At 39.4% G+C, this 16,697-nt stretch overlaps 2 protein-coding genes and 1 long non-coding RNA gene across 3 annotated transcripts in view; all 3 read right to left on the bottom strand.

The window, feature by feature from the left end:
- Positions 1-207: 207 nt before the first annotated feature.
- On the bottom strand, positions 208-3,535 carry LOC113569935. Its single transcript, XR_003409854.2, has 3 exons — positions 3,349-3,535; positions 1,127-1,219; positions 208-844 (listed from the first exon to the last, which is right to left on the bottom strand). It is a non-coding gene; the product is annotated as an uncharacterized LOC113569935 (long non-coding RNA).
- Positions 3,536-5,709: 2,174 nt separating this feature from the next.
- On the bottom strand, positions 5,710-11,224 carry LOC113575193 (cytochrome P450 3A40-like). Its single transcript, XM_027006602.2, has 13 exons — positions 10,760-11,224; positions 10,583-10,676; positions 10,440-10,492; positions 9,603-9,702; positions 9,329-9,448; positions 8,895-8,980; positions 8,419-8,567; positions 8,092-8,213; positions 7,905-7,992; positions 7,625-7,785; positions 7,279-7,505; positions 6,867-7,023; positions 5,710-6,664 (listed from the first exon to the last, which is right to left on the bottom strand). Exons 1-13 carry the CDS (start codon positions 10,825-10,827, stop codon positions 6,572-6,574), a joined length of 1,518 nt encoding a protein of 505 aa, XP_026862403.2. The 5' UTR covers positions 10,828-11,224; the 3' UTR covers positions 5,710-6,571.
- Positions 11,225-12,218: 994 nt separating this feature from the next.
- The window catches only part of sdk1a (sidekick cell adhesion molecule 1a), a 182,030-nt gene continuing 177,551 nt past the window's right edge, over positions 12,219-16,697 (bottom strand). Inside the window, exons 42-45 of the mRNA XM_035528817.1 lie at positions 16,116-16,253; positions 15,726-15,846; positions 15,036-15,165; positions 12,219-14,502 (exon numbers count right to left, since the gene is read on the bottom strand). Of these exons, the coding sequence (XP_035384710.1) occupies positions 14,230-14,502; positions 15,036-15,165; positions 15,726-15,846; positions 16,116-16,253 (662 nt within the window). The 3' untranslated portion in view covers positions 12,219-14,229. The remainder of the gene's footprint in view (positions 14,503-15,035; positions 15,166-15,725; positions 15,847-16,115; positions 16,254-16,697) is intronic.

Raw genomic sequence — 16,697 nt, 5'->3', positions numbered from 1 at the left:
ACTACAGAGATCTTAATTTTCTTAGAAGGTTTACAAGGGCATGCTCTTTTCAGCAAAGGCAGTAATATGAATCTCACCCATGCAATGCTCTCATGGCAAGTCAAGACAAGTTCTGTGTTTATTTAAGTGATATCATTGGCTCATGCTCATATGATTACAGGGATTAAGGCTATGGACTAAACTTTTTTTAAAAAATTGGTAGCAATCCTTCTTTTTGCTTGGGTCCTACATGTTTTCATAAAATATCTTTGACTGTCTCTTGGAGTTCATTTTGATGTAATTGGTGTCTTCCAGCACATGTGTCTTCCTGTAATGTGTATCTCCTTCTCTGTGTTTGTTTTAAGGTTTTCACATATACATATTTTGCCTTCAATGCTCTGTCTCCACAAACACAGACATGAACAGACAACCACTAGACTGACCCTGAGAGACAGGATAAAGCTGGCAGAAGAATTCAAACAAGGACAAGGCAAGAGACATTGGGCACCATGCCATCACGGGATATGTTCTGGAGAGATTTATTCCATTTAGAGAAAGATTTGGCAGCAGCATTGCCCTGTCTGGGAATAGTAGCTTTAAATGATACTATTCTTCAAAGTAATTAAGAGAGTCTTTATATGGAACAAATGTTAGATCTTAAATTTTGACTGTTCTTTCTGAATATTCATATAATTGTAAGAAAAAGTTCAACCAAAACATGGCAGCATTGCTCTGCAAATAATTTATAACTAAAGGCCTTATTCACAAAACATTATTTAATATGCATAATTTGCATACAGTGGTGATCGAAAGTTTGCAAACCCACAAAATTGAACTAAAACTTCATCAGATTGTCACACAAGTCCTGAAAGAAGATAAAGAGAACCAAATCAATCAAATGTGACAAAGATATTGGAATTAGTCATATACTGAGAAAAATGATCCAGCACTACATCTGTGAGTGGCAATAGTATGTAAACCTTTAAGATTAGCAGATAATTTGAAGATGAAATATGGGGATGGGATGACAATCAATGGGATGACAATCGGGTGGGAGTGGGAACTTTGTTTTATTTAAAGAACAGGGATCTCGCAAACTGATCTTCACAAGTGTATCATGTCACGAACAAAGGAGATTTCTGAGTACCTCAGAAGAAGAGTTGTTGGTTGTCATCAGGTTATAGAAGGTTACAAAACCTCTCTAAACAGTTTGGACTCCACCAATCCACAGTTAGACAGACTGTGTACAAATGACAGAAATTCAAGAGCATTATTACCTTCAATAGGAGTAACAAAGATCATGGATAAGATCAAAATAGAACTTTATGCTTTAAACATTCAGCATTATGTTTGGAGAAAGGAAAACACTGCATTTCAACATAAAATCCAATCCCTTCCATGAAATATGTTGGTAGTAGTATCATTGTTTGGGATGGCTTACCATCATTGATGGAACAATGAATTCTGAATTTTACCTGCAAATTCTAAATGAAAATGTCAGGCTAACTGTCCATGAGTTGATTCTCAATAGAACGTGTCATGCAGCAAGGCAACGGCCCTAAGCACACAAGTCATTCTATCAAAGAATGGTTAATGAAGAATAGAGTTAAGGTTTTGGAATGGCCATGTCAAAGTCCTGACCTTAATACAATATAAATGTTGTGGAAAGACCTGAAAGCACTTCATGGGAGGAAACCCACAAATATAACTGAGCTGAAGCTGTTTTGTATAGAATAATGGGCTAAAATTCCTCCAAGCCAATGTGCAGGACTAATCAACAATTACCGGAAATGGTTAATTACAGTTATTGCTATACAAGGGGGTCATACCAGATACTGAAAGCAAAGGTACACAAACTAAGGATTCTAAGGATTACACTTTTCTGGGCTGAGATTGATGTTATCATTCCTGAGATCTATTGGATTGGAGCCAGTCCTACAACTCAGGGTCATAACAAGTGGCCCTCACCCTCCTTCACCACTATGTTAACCTTCCATATTCTGAGTTTCAATCCCTGGTATTCTTCCAACTTTTCAAATTTTCTTTGGATGATTCCATCATTTGGGTTTACCACATCCATTACCACTCCTGTCCTCTGTATCTTATCTACTATCACAATGTCTGGATGGATCATCACCACTTGTTTATCTATCTGGAACTGGAGGTCCCACAGGATCTTAGCCTTCCTGTTCTCCACCACCCTCTGTGGTTCCTCCCATTTGGATTTGGAGGTGTCCAGCTGCATATGTTCCTGTATATGACCCTGCCACATTGTTGCATCTCTCAGCATGTTTTCCTTGCCAGGATCTTTTATCCTTCTACTAGGTGGTGGGTCCTTTGCAGTCTGCATCTTGAGTATTGTCTAGTGTGAAACGTCTGCTTTGATTGACATAGTGCTTAATTCTTGATCTTTTGCTGCCATGATATACATATACTGATTATCCATAACATTAAAACCACCTGCCTAATATTGTGTAGGTCTCTCTTGTGTCACCCAAAAAGTTCTGAGATATTAAGGCATGGATGTCCTATGGTATCTGGCACCAAGATGTTAGTAGAACATCCTTTAAGTCCTGTAGGTTGCAAGGTGGGGCCTCATTGGATTGGACCTTTTTCCAGTACATCCCATAGATGTTCAATCAGATTGTTTAGGTGGGTGGCACATGTCAATGTCACATCCACACAAATGCCAGGACCCAAGGTTTTCTAGCAGATCATTGCGCAGAGCATCAAATTGTCTCTGACAGGTTACCTTCTTCACATAGTGCATCCTTTCATCTTTTCCCCATGTAAGTGATGTATACACACCCAGAGGTCCACACAATATAAATAAAAGATTATTCATCATGTGAATCATTATGTGAATGCTGTGTCTACGCAAACCTTTTAATCAAAACCAGCATTCACCTTTTCAGGAATGTGTGTTACAGTAGGTCTTCTAGGGGATTGCAGGCTTGGGAGCCCATGATCCTTTCATTTGGACACATTTTGTTGGTACTAACCACTGCATACTGGGTACATTCACACACACACACACACACACACACACACACACACACACACACACACACACACACACACACACACACACACACACACACACACACACAGACTAAAGTGTCCTGTGCATTCATGGATGTGCCATGTGTGGCCATAGATGTGTCAAGCTTCCTCTTTGGAATCACAGAAATGACATTATTTTTCTGTTATTTGCATTTTGTTATTTATAATTTCTGATCAGAAATATTATTGTACATTCATCAATGTTCCAGAAAGGTTTCAAACTAGCCATGCAATAAATAAATAAATTAATTACATTAAAAAATCCCCAAAAACGGCAACTAAAATGTGAACAAAACATGCTCTTACTGTTGAAGGTGTGATTATGTTGTTCACAGTTTCTCAGCGAGCAGACCCAGCTGACAGCACAGACACAGTTATAGCTCTCTATCATTAGCACATGGTAATACACACGCAACACAAAACACATGATTTCTCAGGCTGTCTAAACACCTATGATTGTTCAGAATGTTTTCATAACACTCATCAGGGTAATCTAAGATTAATCAGACCAGCCACAACAAACACATATATATATGGGAATCTGTTGAAAATTTTGTTATTGAGAGTGTTGGTAATTAAAACATGATGTGCGTTTTGCGTGCAGAAACAGAAACACAATTCACCGAAAGTAATGCGTAAATCATGGAACAACCTACATTTTGTTTTATACTGTAGCAACCCCTGTTGGCGCATTTGAGTAATGCAAATGTTATACACAACACTTTGACATGTCCCAGAAAGCACCCGTAGTTCACAGGACACTTGAGCTGCTGCTTCTTCTTCTTTTTTTTCTTCTTCTTCTTCTTCTTCTTCTTCTTCTTCTTCTTCTTCTTCTTCTTCTTCTTCTTCTTCTGCTTCTTCTTCTTCTTCTTCTTCTTCTTCTTATTATTATTATTATTATTATTATTATTGGTAATTGCATTAATGGCTTTTAATAACTATTCTGTCTATAGTACAAATGAAAATATGACAGCTTTAGTTTGTACACCATAAACAAGTGATTCTAGCACTTGATTGTCTATTTTTATTATTAATACACTTGATTGAAGATTGCCATCTGCCATTATCAAATTATCATTATGGCAAATTATCATAGTATGCATAATATCATAGCACCTTTGGCTGCTAGGTGTCAGACCTGCCTTAATACCATGGGTGTGCAGTTTCATCTCTGGCTGAAGGCAACAAATTTGGTATCAAGACACTCACTGTGATTGGCAAGAGCTCACTGGAGGCGTGGCCCTAGGAAACTTACTGGGGCCCCTGATTTTCCTAGCCCTTATAAATGACATGGCTAGGGCATTGAGAATTGTTGGAAATACGTAGATGATCTGAACCTCATTCATGCCAAGGAACTAAAATAACATCCCCACAAAGGGTTTTAGATAATTTAGACAGGTGGGTTCCAGATATCCAGATGACATTAAATCCAACAAAATGCAAAACCATGGCTGTGACATTTATGAAGCCTCCTCCACCTCATCCTGCTTCTCTTTATCTGTCTACAGTGGGATAACCACACAAATGTTATTATCAAAGATCCAACACCAAATTACACTTTCTGCAGAGACTGAGAAGAGCTGGGGATGCCACCTCTGACTTGATAACAGAGTATACTTGTCCCATTCTTTTGTGTATTAGATATTAATTATTCATTATAAAAGAATATTTTGTAATTCCTCACAAATTTCAGTTCTATAAAACTACTGTGAGTGTAAAAAATATACCCAAATCGAAAAAGAGGTATATTCCACAACAGCCTTTCATAGTCATCCTAATTTTATTTATGTATTTATTTATTTAATAAGAGAGGAGGTGAATTGCCCAGGTAAGGGATGTTCAAGTTAGCACCCACATCTCTAAGTGCTCAACATGCATTTAATTACTACATTGCTGATGAAACATTTGATTTATCCATACAATTTTATATCAGCAAAATGCCTTACTACCATTACTCCTGCAGAGATTGTGTTTGTGGCACTAAAATAAATTTTACAAGTTTAAAATTAAAATTCAGTACATTTTAAACAGAGTCTGTGCACCTCACACTCTCAATAGGATTATTTCTCAGCATACAATCTAAGAGCTGTACAAGCTGCTTCTGTATAATAGGATAGAGGATTACACACAACCACAACCCTTATGTCACTGCTGGTTTTTAAAGGCTGCCACAGGTGTACCTCCATACAAATGTTCACAAGGCAGGTTGCTGGTCTGGTCCTACAGGTTAACCTAAAGATGAGAGCCCACAAACAGCAGGCAGTAGCACATTCAACACTTGCAGGAGCTGTGGTTATCCAGTTCACTGTCAGACCCCACTTATTAGCATTTTACAGGAAGAGTTACCCATGGACACGCATGGCCAGTCTTAATTTTCCTTTCTTGTTTATTGCTCAGTTAATTTGCTAATAGTAAATAGCAAATTTGAGAATTAATGTGCTGATTTGCTTTATTGATGCTTTCCAAATGTGTTTACACTGGCTCTTTATCAATGAATGAAAAATAAATGAGCAAAAAAGTAGTTTCCTCCCGAGTGTAGTTCACCCTTCCTTGAACAGTTATTAGTTCCGTATGATTTCAAACTATAAAACATTATCAGGGATATGATTTTTCTGTTTGTAAATTCAGTGCGAAGTGTGTTCAAGGCCTTTTCGAATGTTAGGAATGTTAGGAAAAGCATTTTATTCACCAGAATGATTCCAAATAGACAAAGCTATGCAATCTCTCGGAAAATAGCAGTGTTGTGACCTCTGATAAAGTCTAACACGAGATTAATCCAACATGCTTCAATAGTGGTGCTACAGGCAAGATAAGAAATACACATTTACTGTCTATGGATGGGGTCACGGTGTGGCACTAATGGCAGTAATACATCCTTTTAGTATTTTACTATTCTCTTCTAGACCATCACACACCTCAAGGTTCCACTGGGAGCCTGGTGTTAACACTTAATTTATAGATCAGGTTTACAGTCTGGAGATCAGGCTCACCAGAATTACAGCAATTTAAAATACACATTACTACACTTCATCAAAGCTTTATAGAACTAAATTAAAATACAGGCCAAATAGCTGGGAAAGACAGAAATATATTGCAATTTGATCACAGTGTAATGGGACTGTGTTCAGATATTATGCACACATCAACAACAAATACAAAATACAGTGCACTAATTTATTTACCTATTTACTCTAGTTTTGTCCATTTTCTTACATTAATTGTTGATAATATACACATCATTTAATTCTTCTTTTGTTTGGTCTGGTGTCTTCTACTTTGGATGCGTCAGACACTTTATATAATATACTTCTGTCTTTGCACTATGTGAGTGTGTAATTATGCATATTATGCATGCACTATGGTCAATATTTGCTACTGCAGCACCCAAAGTATGTAAGCATGATCATCCTAAATATAGCATTATAATATATAAATAAAACACACCATCATGAATTCAAGGGCGATAGTGTATATGTAGGTGAATCTCTACTCTAGGCAAATAATTTCTCATAAAATAATCCAGCGATACTTATGCTTCAAGTGGAACCTTCTCAGATCTTGGTATAAACTTCAGAGTCACAGGAACTTTAGGTTGAAAGAGAGCATTCAGTTGAATAGGAATCTGGGGTAAAAAAACCAAAAAAAACCAAAACAAAAACAAATGCACAATTCAACAAAGTCAAAAAGAATTATAAACCAAGCATTAGTATCCAGTGCAAAAAAATGTATCATATCCAGTCTGCCTTTCATCAATATATGATTGCTCATCTGCTGTATGTGTACACCCAAGGTCTACAAGACCATTAATGAGAGAAAATTCCAACCTGTGTCTCTTTGCATGTCTCCATGCTGAAGTTCTGAAGCAACTTCACCACCACCACTTTCATGATCATCAGAGCAAACCTCATTCCCACACAGTTGCGTGGCCCAAGGCCAAAGGGCATGAAAGCGTAGGGGCTGATGTCATTTCCTGGACTGAACCTTCAGCAATCAGAAAGGCCACCATGTTAATATTGCTTATTCAGCTCCACATGGAAACATGAGTTCTGTGATATAATGTAGATGCTTCAGGAATCCATTCCTCATTTCTGTTTCTTTATCTGATACTGTGCTAAACCAACCTGGACACCAACAACATACAAATCAGCTAATGTACTGTCATAGAATAATGCTCTCGATCATTTTGTGGAGCTAAAAGACAGCTCTCTCTCAGCTGGGGCTGAGCGGCAGGGTTACCTCTCTGGCCTGAACTCCTCAGGTGCCTCCCAGAGCTGTGGGTCCCTGTGCAGCACATACGTGGGGATAGCCACCAGAGTTTGTTTAGGTATGGTGATCCCACTGATCTCTATGGTCTTCTTACAGACCCTCTCCAGACGGGGGGCAGTAGGGAGAAGCCGCATGGACTCATTGATGACCATGTCCAGGTACTCGAACTTCATCAGTGTGTCGTAAGTCATTGGAGCCTAGCAGAAATGAGACTGAGTCACAAGTCATTTCATTTTCTTCTCTCAGATAATTCTCATAAACTACTTTAACAAGTACTGTTAAGTGTATGGATACTTGGGTAGATATTTATTCTCACGTCAAGAGGAAAGACTTTGTCGATCTGCTCCACCAGCTTGGTCATGCAGTCTGGATTAGTCACAACATTATACAGAAGATAAGTGAGAGTGACGCTGGTAGTCTCATACCCTCCCAGTATGAAGATAAAGGACTGAGAAAGAATCTCATGGTCAGTTAAACCTGTGAACATTAAGCAAGCCAATAGTGTAGAAAAGGTTAGGTAATGTGGTACAGGAGAGTACTCAAGTTTAATACGGTTCATAAGATGGGTGGTTCCTGGGTCTTATTGCTGGTATCACCTTTGGAAAGATGCTCATTGGAAGCCTGCTCCGCTTGGGAATCAGAAATTTGGCTCTGGATCATGAGCTGCAGGAAATCCACTCGGCTCTGACAAAAGCAAGGAACAGTAGTGCTTCTTTTATTTGCAACATAGTTACATGCAGTAGCACTCTACTAATAGGTATAGGTTAATTATTTCAGACATACATTATCATTGTTATGCTGGTCTTTTATCTTCTTCAGGGCACTGTAGAAAAAATCCACAGATGACTTAGAAAATAAAGTCACTCCTAGTTTAGCTAAAAGTGGAACAACAAATGGGAATAGAGCTGCAAAAAAAAAGAGAAAAAGTAAATCACAAAGACATTTAGGTACTGTTTGCCTGTTTCTGATTTCATTCCACACCCTAACTCCACTGAACTATAACAACAAAAAATCATACAGTGTGTCCTAGGTTTGACAGTTAAAGAGGTCATTCCAAACTGAATTATGATGATTGTATACTCTAGTCTAGCAATGCTGAACAGGACATACTTATAATCAGGAATAAAGGACTGAAGAAACTGAAGCTGAAAATTTTCTTGATGTGGGTGACAAAAGGGTCATTTGGGTTGTTTATAGAATCAATGTCCACACTAAAGGAGGAACTGGCAACAACGTCCATGGAGTAGGGAGCAAGGACGCTGGAAAAGAGAAAGACTTGTCTTAGAAAAGAGCTTTGCCTTTATCAATGCTTATAGACAACTACATAAACAATTTATGAACATGCATGATCACAGCTTGGATACACAACAAGAATTTGTTCATTGTTTCATCAAAAACAAATTAGATTAGATCACCACTCCTCAGATCACCATGCTATGATGGGAATGTCATTTGTACTTCAGTCAGTTTCAAAGTGATTAGGTATAGTGAGTCATGATCACAGTTCTAGCTACAGTTGTTGGTTCATGTGGTGGGACATGGACTAACACATGGTGTCTGTTGGGGTGTTTCAGATGTACACATACTCTTTAATTTTAATGGCCTCTTCTGGGTTTCTCTTCTTCAGACTGTCAATGAAGCGATCTGCATATTTCTCAGCTAATGGAAAGATCTGAATTACATCAGATAGGAAACAAATGGTGAGATGATGGTTATATACAAAGTGACCAACCATTACTTTGTTGCAGACCAGCCTTTCCATAATGCCAATTTTAGCAGCTAACACATGCATCTTCTTCTTCTGAACTCTCTGTTGATGGTTTGAAAATGAAACATGATTGGACCTAATTTCAGCAGATGTGTGTTCAATGTGAGACAATGGTAGTGATCAGACAGAAAGAAGTCTGACATGTCAATTGCCCATGTAAGCATTTTTTAGGCACATTTAACTAAAAAGTGTGTTATATTTAAAACAGGATAGCTTCTTATGGTTGTGCTATAAGCCTTTGCAATGCTGCACCTCCTTTAGTTTTCCACTTGTAAAGAACGGAGAGAGCGAACCACGGATCCGTTTCCACTTCTCATCTTTTACAATGGTTATCCCGTCAGCAAAGGGGCCAGCCAAATCCATGTTTGTTTCCTAAATACATCATAGAAATGTAAAGTGTCAGATTAAACCTGATTACATGCTTATGTTCTTGTTAAAGATAAAATTTGGATATAACAAGGTTCAGAGGAAACAGTATACTGGTTTCAGGTAGCAAATGTGAATGCTTATAACAACTACAACTTACCCTTCTATTAGTGAAAACAGAGTAACATTCTTTCACCATAATGGCTTTGATCATTTCCTGATCTAAGACCATAAGAATTGGTAACCTCCCATCATAGATCCTTAGTAATAAAAAATGCACATTTGATCATATTAGACAGTTCCAGTACTTTACTTCCATCCTACTGAGCCTCACAGGACAAGCAGAATTATCTGTATGTCTTAATTTGCATAATCAGCCTGTAGCTGTGGTAGAAACACAGGCAAGTAAGGCAGTTGCTACAAATCAATATATCTAATAAAAATATTTCTTTCACTGCAGCTGATATGCTAATAAGCACAGATTTGCCTGTAGTCATCTACAATATGTCAGAATGATTAATCACCTACATATTTATATAAGATTTCAGAGTGCTTATCTGGTCTTTTTATTAGTTGGTGGAAAGTGCTTTTTCTGGATTTTACTTTACACACACACACACACACACACACACACACACACACACACACACACACACACACATACATACATATATATATATATATATATATATATATATATATATATATATATATATATACTGTTTATAGTCCAGACTCACTCTTATTGCTCACTCTTTTAAATACATACATAACTTATATATATATATATATATACACACACACACTCACACACACACACACACACACACACACACACACACACACACACACACAAAACGAATAATTTACACTAGTTATTAAATATGCCTTAAGACTACCAACTAAAGAATAAGCCAGGAGTTTAAGAGGTTAATTCATATTCAAAACAATTTCTTTAAAGAATGCAATCAAAGCTTGTGATCTCTATCCTACTCACCCCCAAACTTTTCCATATTTCTTAAAACACGCCGTATCAAAATTGTAGAAACCCTGAAACGAATTAAAATATAAACGGCAAACAATGTGCTTCTTACTTATTCAGTATCAATATTCATACTTCCGGGTGCGATAATTACACACCTTTGTGTAAGACAGAAAGGTTCCAATGAAGGGCCAAGGCCTTGGTCCTAGGATCCCAAGTTTTTTAAAAAATCCATACGGCCAAACACCGTAGCTACAGATAAGAAAAAAATAACCTACATAATTATTACTGCTTACTAACATGTTATCATATACGCTGTAAGACAACATACTCACATAAGAAGAAGGGTGATCACCAGTATGACAAGAGTCCATGTCACAGACAGAAATGTGAGCGTAATCATTTTCTTTTCGCCAAAAACAGCAAATCTGTATGAACCGTATGGTCTAGGTGATGGTGCAGCTCATCTGCAGTTCTTGGTTTGATAAACACCCGCTAAGAAATGGTTTAAAGGTCTAAATAGTGGGCGAGGCGCGTCCAGTTAGCATTTTCGGTTCCGCAGCGCAAATTCATGGTTAGGAGTTTTCTCAAGAGACAGGATTTACATGGAGAATACACTAACGCGTAGCCTCCGTACATCCTGTTTTGTTTTGTTTTTTTGTTTTTTTTTAGTGTTTTTTCTTTTACATATGACGTCTCGAGAGATGCTGTTGGACGAAAGTATGAAATCTCTGGAGTTGATATTAGAAGGACTTAAAATTTGAAATGCGTGTCTAATTACCTAAGAAAAAATGTAAACAGGAACCAATTTAGGCTTACAAACTTATTACTTCTGAACACACTTCCTTGTTTACTATACTTGGAACGTTTATTCTTCCTTTTCACTGATGGCTTAGAGCGCCACATAGCGGACACACAATTTCCAGAATTCTTGCGGCCAGCTCTGGTTGGCACTTTTCCTCAAATGTATAATCTAATTATAGTTGTTTAGAAGGACAGTCTTAAAGTAATTAAATCGTAACTCTCTCCCCCCAAACTCCAACACACACCGTTATGTCTTATACATAGTAGTCTATTTCTATTTTATAATTTGTAGTTCACTCACTGGCCACTGTTACATCTTAGAGATATGTTTTATAAATGCTGAATGCAAAGTGGTGGCCCATCTGTGTCAGCCATCCTCTATTCTGTTCATCACTGATTGGTTTCTGGGCACAGGACCCATTATTTTCACACCGGACATTTGCGTGGTGGACTATTTTCAACACAGCCTTTACATTGACATGGAAGAGGATATTGGGCTGGTGTGAATGTATAAGGTGTCCTTACCGGTGTCCTTTCACCACGTTAATGTCACTGCTGGATTGACAGTGGCCTGCCACCTGAAACTATCTGCTAACTTCAGTCCTTTGGTCAAAAACGTTCCTTTGATGAGGGGTTTGATGATAACTAAAAGCGTGCAGCTAACTGGCTAGCCGTGCATGGCAACAGGGATGTGATTTATAAGTGGTGTGAATGAAGTGGCTGCTGGGTGTATGTAGTCTGTGTGTAGTCTGTATGTATGTGCACTGCTAGGTTTCATTCCCACTGAGAACATATATTGTCATGCTGAGAAATGTGTAAGTCACTTTGGATAGGAGTGTCTGCCAAGTGCCGTAAATGTAGACTGGACAATGTTTGTCATTTTAATTTTACGAAACTGTAAAATTTAGTGATGACAATATTTAGAATACACATAGCATGAGGTGTGCTGTGTAGGTGGGTTGCAATAATATACTGTTGTAGTTCAAGCCATTTATGTCAACAGCAAACATTTAATTTCTCTTTAAAAAAAAAAGTGGGAAATAGTCTTTACTTCATGAATGTCCATGACATAAACTCGTGCTGAGACAGACATGATGGCAAGCATAAACCATAAACATTTCCTTTTCCATTACAGTAAATTATTGTTTTGTCCACCACTGTGATTGGTAATTTCAAGAACTGCAAGAAATAAAATTACATTGTAACAAAAGTACAAAAGGTGTTGCATCACTCTACAGTAATAGTACAGTTTAAAAAAAGATGAACAATACAAATAAATCCTAGATCACATTTATACATTTCACGCCTATAAAAAAAAAAGGCAAATATTCAGTCAAAGCTTCTGTGGTAAACAAAAGTGAAGCTAAAATAAAAAAAAAAAGAAATATGGAAAAATGAAGGAAAAAGAAAGCTATGTGCTTATGGCTTAAGAGGACTGGACATATAGGGTTCTCAATCCATCTCAGGACTTGTCAATTTCACTCCGCTTCTATTTCCAGTAAAAAAATTATTAAAACAGCAGTTGTGCATGGTGCATGAGTCAGAAATCATAAGGTCAATTACAGTGCTATAAAATTAATATATGCCCACTATCCCAAGTTCCTTTTCTGAAGGTTTGTATGGGACAATTTCTTGAAACTTGTGATTTAAATTTTTTCATTTTGTGCTCAAATTTCACTTTTGGAACACCCATTTTTCTGAAATGGCAAGATCTTGTTTTCTTTAACCCTAAACTCAGAACCTCTCACATTCAGGATGTGGGAACCCTGTCAATAATGTGCTAAAAGTCATCTAGGCTCACCTCTCACCTGGTGATCCTGCAGCTCTACTCCTGGGGCGTGGCCTGCACTGCATAGTCTGGCGTCTGCTGCCTGCACCTTCTGCTCTGCCTTAGCTGGGTCAGAGCTGCTACTTCTCCAGCACTCCATGAGCCAAGACAGCATCAGGTTAACCAGAACAGGGGCAACATTACACTATAGCTGGGGAACTGTTATGCAGTCAAACAGCATAAGCAGACCTGCATTCCAGATCTAGACTTAACCTAGCTTTCAAGGGAAATGTTCAAGGCAACTGGGATTTCTCCGAAAGTATGCTTCAGTTTAGGGACCTACGACAAGGCAGAACCTGTGTTTGTAAAACTGGGTCCTTCAAATGAATGCTGTTCTTAAGCCTGGTGAAAAAAAACCCTTCAAAATAAACAAACAAACTGAATTGTTAACAGCAGTGTTCCATGTGAAGATGGTGGCATGCGACACGTGAAAAATCACTGTACGACTCGTGCTGTGTTTTGCTGCCCAAGGGGGGGTGTGAGCAAGTGCTGTGGTCTCCACCGCACGCCTGTCAGTGAGGCAGAGCTGCAACACCCTGCGCTTTCACCCCAACATCCACCTCAGTTCGGTGACCTTTCCGATAACAAGTGAAACACATGGAGATAGACACACTGAAGGTGACATGACATTATAGTATATAGTAATTACAGAGTACTTGATCCATGTAAAATCCTTCCAGTGGTTTGTCATAAAGGGAATCTTGGTAGGAATGATCATTTTCAACTGTGAATGTGTGCCACCATGTCGAGTGTGGGAATGTAGTGCTGACCATTACATTGGTAGGCCAAAACCAGGAGTTTCCTGTTAGACCCATCTTAATTCCCATTTGATAAAACATCCAAGGCTGTGGCCACTATAAACAGCAGTAACAATAACATACACTCTGAACTCTGGGATTATCTCTGCTCCTGTGATTGCAGTGTTATTCCATTTTGCTGAATCAGTCAAATACTCCTCCTTCACACTTACCGTCACACCTGCTAATCGACACGCAGTCTGAACTAATTGAGTGGTCAATCATAAACATTGTCTCTTGTAGTGCTCGTGGTGAAAATACTGCTGAAATGTCCCGAGTTTTGTGCCTTTCCCCTGGGGTCTCCCTTCTCAGGACCAGGGGCCCCACAGCAGGGAGTGGCCCCCCATCCCCCCACCGGCTGGGTCATGCCGGTGCATCACACAAAGGATGAGAAGCCTGTAATTGGAGTTCGGGATCCTGGTGCGGGCTGGCCGGCAGGTGTGTAAACCCCGCCCACACTGTGCTGGGTCACCACCGTCTGGTAGTAACCGTCGGCATCTGAGCTGACACGCTCCTCGTAGGAGCAGGCCAGTGTCTGCTTCAGGCCTTTCTGCTGTCGTTTCCACGAGTTGAAGTAGGATGGGTCGCTCATGTAGTGGTTCACAAATGAATGCTTGAGCTGGTCCTCCTCACAGTCGCTGTCTGTGGCCTGGGGTGAAATCAAGAGGGCCCAAATGCACTTGAATTGGTCTAATACCCCAGCTAATATACAGTAGACCAGTGGGGAATGGTGACACTAAGTAATGTATTACTGCAATATGTAATGTAACAAAGTAGTGTAATGCACTAGAGTGCATATTCTTGTAATCACATTACAGTAACTGATTTAATTAGAATTTTTCAGTGTATGCATTGCATCTATTAAAATACTGTTAATTGCATTTAGTTTATTTATAGTATTACTTCATTACTACAGAAATGATGCATATCTGAGTGTTTGATATAGAGAAATAATTGCTTCCCTCCCTCACTTTGGGTCTAACCACCTTGGAGCAATACTTTTATCAGTGTTAAGTAATAAATAGAATGAAAGAAACTATATCAATTCCAAGAATAATTGCTGGTCCAGAGGGTAACAATCAGGCTGTGCCACCTGTGTCTGGGCACACACATGCCCAGAAGTGGGCACCTCCAATGTTGTGGGCTGCAGTGTGTGTGCGTGAGCCTGCATGGTGTGTGCACCTCAGACTCGGACAAGTCTGCTGGCCTCTCCGTCAAGGCTGTGCACTCTGTGGAGATTGCACCATTGTAGTTGTTGCAGATGTCTTCGTCTGAATAACGAAGTCCAGCAGGGTTGGGTCGAGGGGGAGACCTGCCAGGAAAGACAGAGAGTGATGGCCATAGCAATGGGCTCACACTGGACATATAGCATTAACCCTAATTACTTAAATATTCATAAAGCCTAGATATTCGGTGCATTTTAATTAAGGTCTCATGGCAGTCATGGATTTCTTTGAGATTCACTTCTTTGAGATGGACTTCTTTGAATATTGAATGGGTTTTAAAAGTCTTGGATATTTCTAAACACTTATGTGTATTTGTTACATGATGCAAGGTTGGTGATGGTTTCATATATGCGACATCTTAAAAGACATGTGACTGAACCTTGTTTGAATGTTGAAAGTACAAAAGCTAAAAGTTGATTTCATTCATTAATTCTACCTGCTGAGCTAATGAGCAAATCCAGGAGAAATCCAGGGGAGGATTAACACTTGGTGACCCTGAACTATTTACCTCTGTTTGAAAGCTACTACTCAGTATGGACTTAGGCAGTGTGCCAGAGGCTCTACGCTGAATGGCAAAGGGCCCTGGGGAAGAGAACATGACCTGGCGGTGTCTCTTTGCTGTCCAGCTGACCCTGCTAGCACCCACCTGGTGCCGTTTCGTCGCAAGAAGGAGCTCTTGACGTGGACGGGTCTGCTGTTCAGTTCCAGAGCCGTGAAGCCACCGTTGTCCAGTGTGACAGACTCCTCCATCGTGGAGACAGCTGCACCTGTCGCAGTTAGCATATCATCATCATGTCGACAAAGTCACCCGTGCCCGCAACCAATGATAGCATGATGAAGCTTTAGAAAGATTGTCCATTTGTGACAGTTCTCAAAGGGTTGGGAGAATGAAACATGTATGAATGGTTCAGTAGTAGTTCTATATTAGTAGTAACTAATTCAAGCTTAATATGTGCTGAAGCAAAAAAAAAAAAATCAGGGTGTCAGTCACCAGTGTTGTGTATGATATGAGGGTGGATAGGGGATGAACTCATACCTGTCCCACAGCTCTTGTACTTCCTGCTCTGTCCGTGCAGGACAAGGCCAAAGACGAGCAGGAGCAGCAGGATGAGGCCGCACAGTGCCAGGACCAGCAGGAACCACCACTCCTCATAAAACGGCGTCTCCGGCTGGGCTGCGGGAGCCGAGAGGAAGATGGCCATGAAGGGTGGAGGGGGGAAGGGCAGAAGATGACTTTAGTCCCTAATAGTCAACACCTTTTATGAGCTTCCAAAAGCAACAGACACACAGTATTGTAGTATGACCATAAGTTTCTCCTGTAAGCCAGCAGATGAACTCTCACAAACAGCAATAATTAATAAGTCCATGTATTTATTCATAATAAACAAGGGGTATTTTGTGTATTTGGCAGGGCCTTATTTATGCTGTAATCAGAGCAATATGAGGTCTTTGCAGAATTGTCAGAAGTAAGTGGGCAGAGGAAGCTGTGAGGTAAACAAGCACGACATCAGTGCAATATCTAACTGAAGGCTGGCACTAACGGGCTGCTGCCAAACACAGCCATGCCTCCGCATGACAGTAAGCTTCTGCAGATGGTTTTGCTACTCATTTCCTGGCA

This window comes from Electrophorus electricus, chromosome 8 (assembly GCF_013358815.1).
Source record: "Electrophorus electricus isolate fEleEle1 chromosome 8, fEleEle1.pri, whole genome shotgun sequence".
Lineage (NCBI taxonomy): Eukaryota > Metazoa > Chordata > Actinopteri > Gymnotiformes > Gymnotidae > Electrophorus > Electrophorus electricus.
This window is presented reverse-complemented; position numbering and strand designations above follow the sequence as displayed.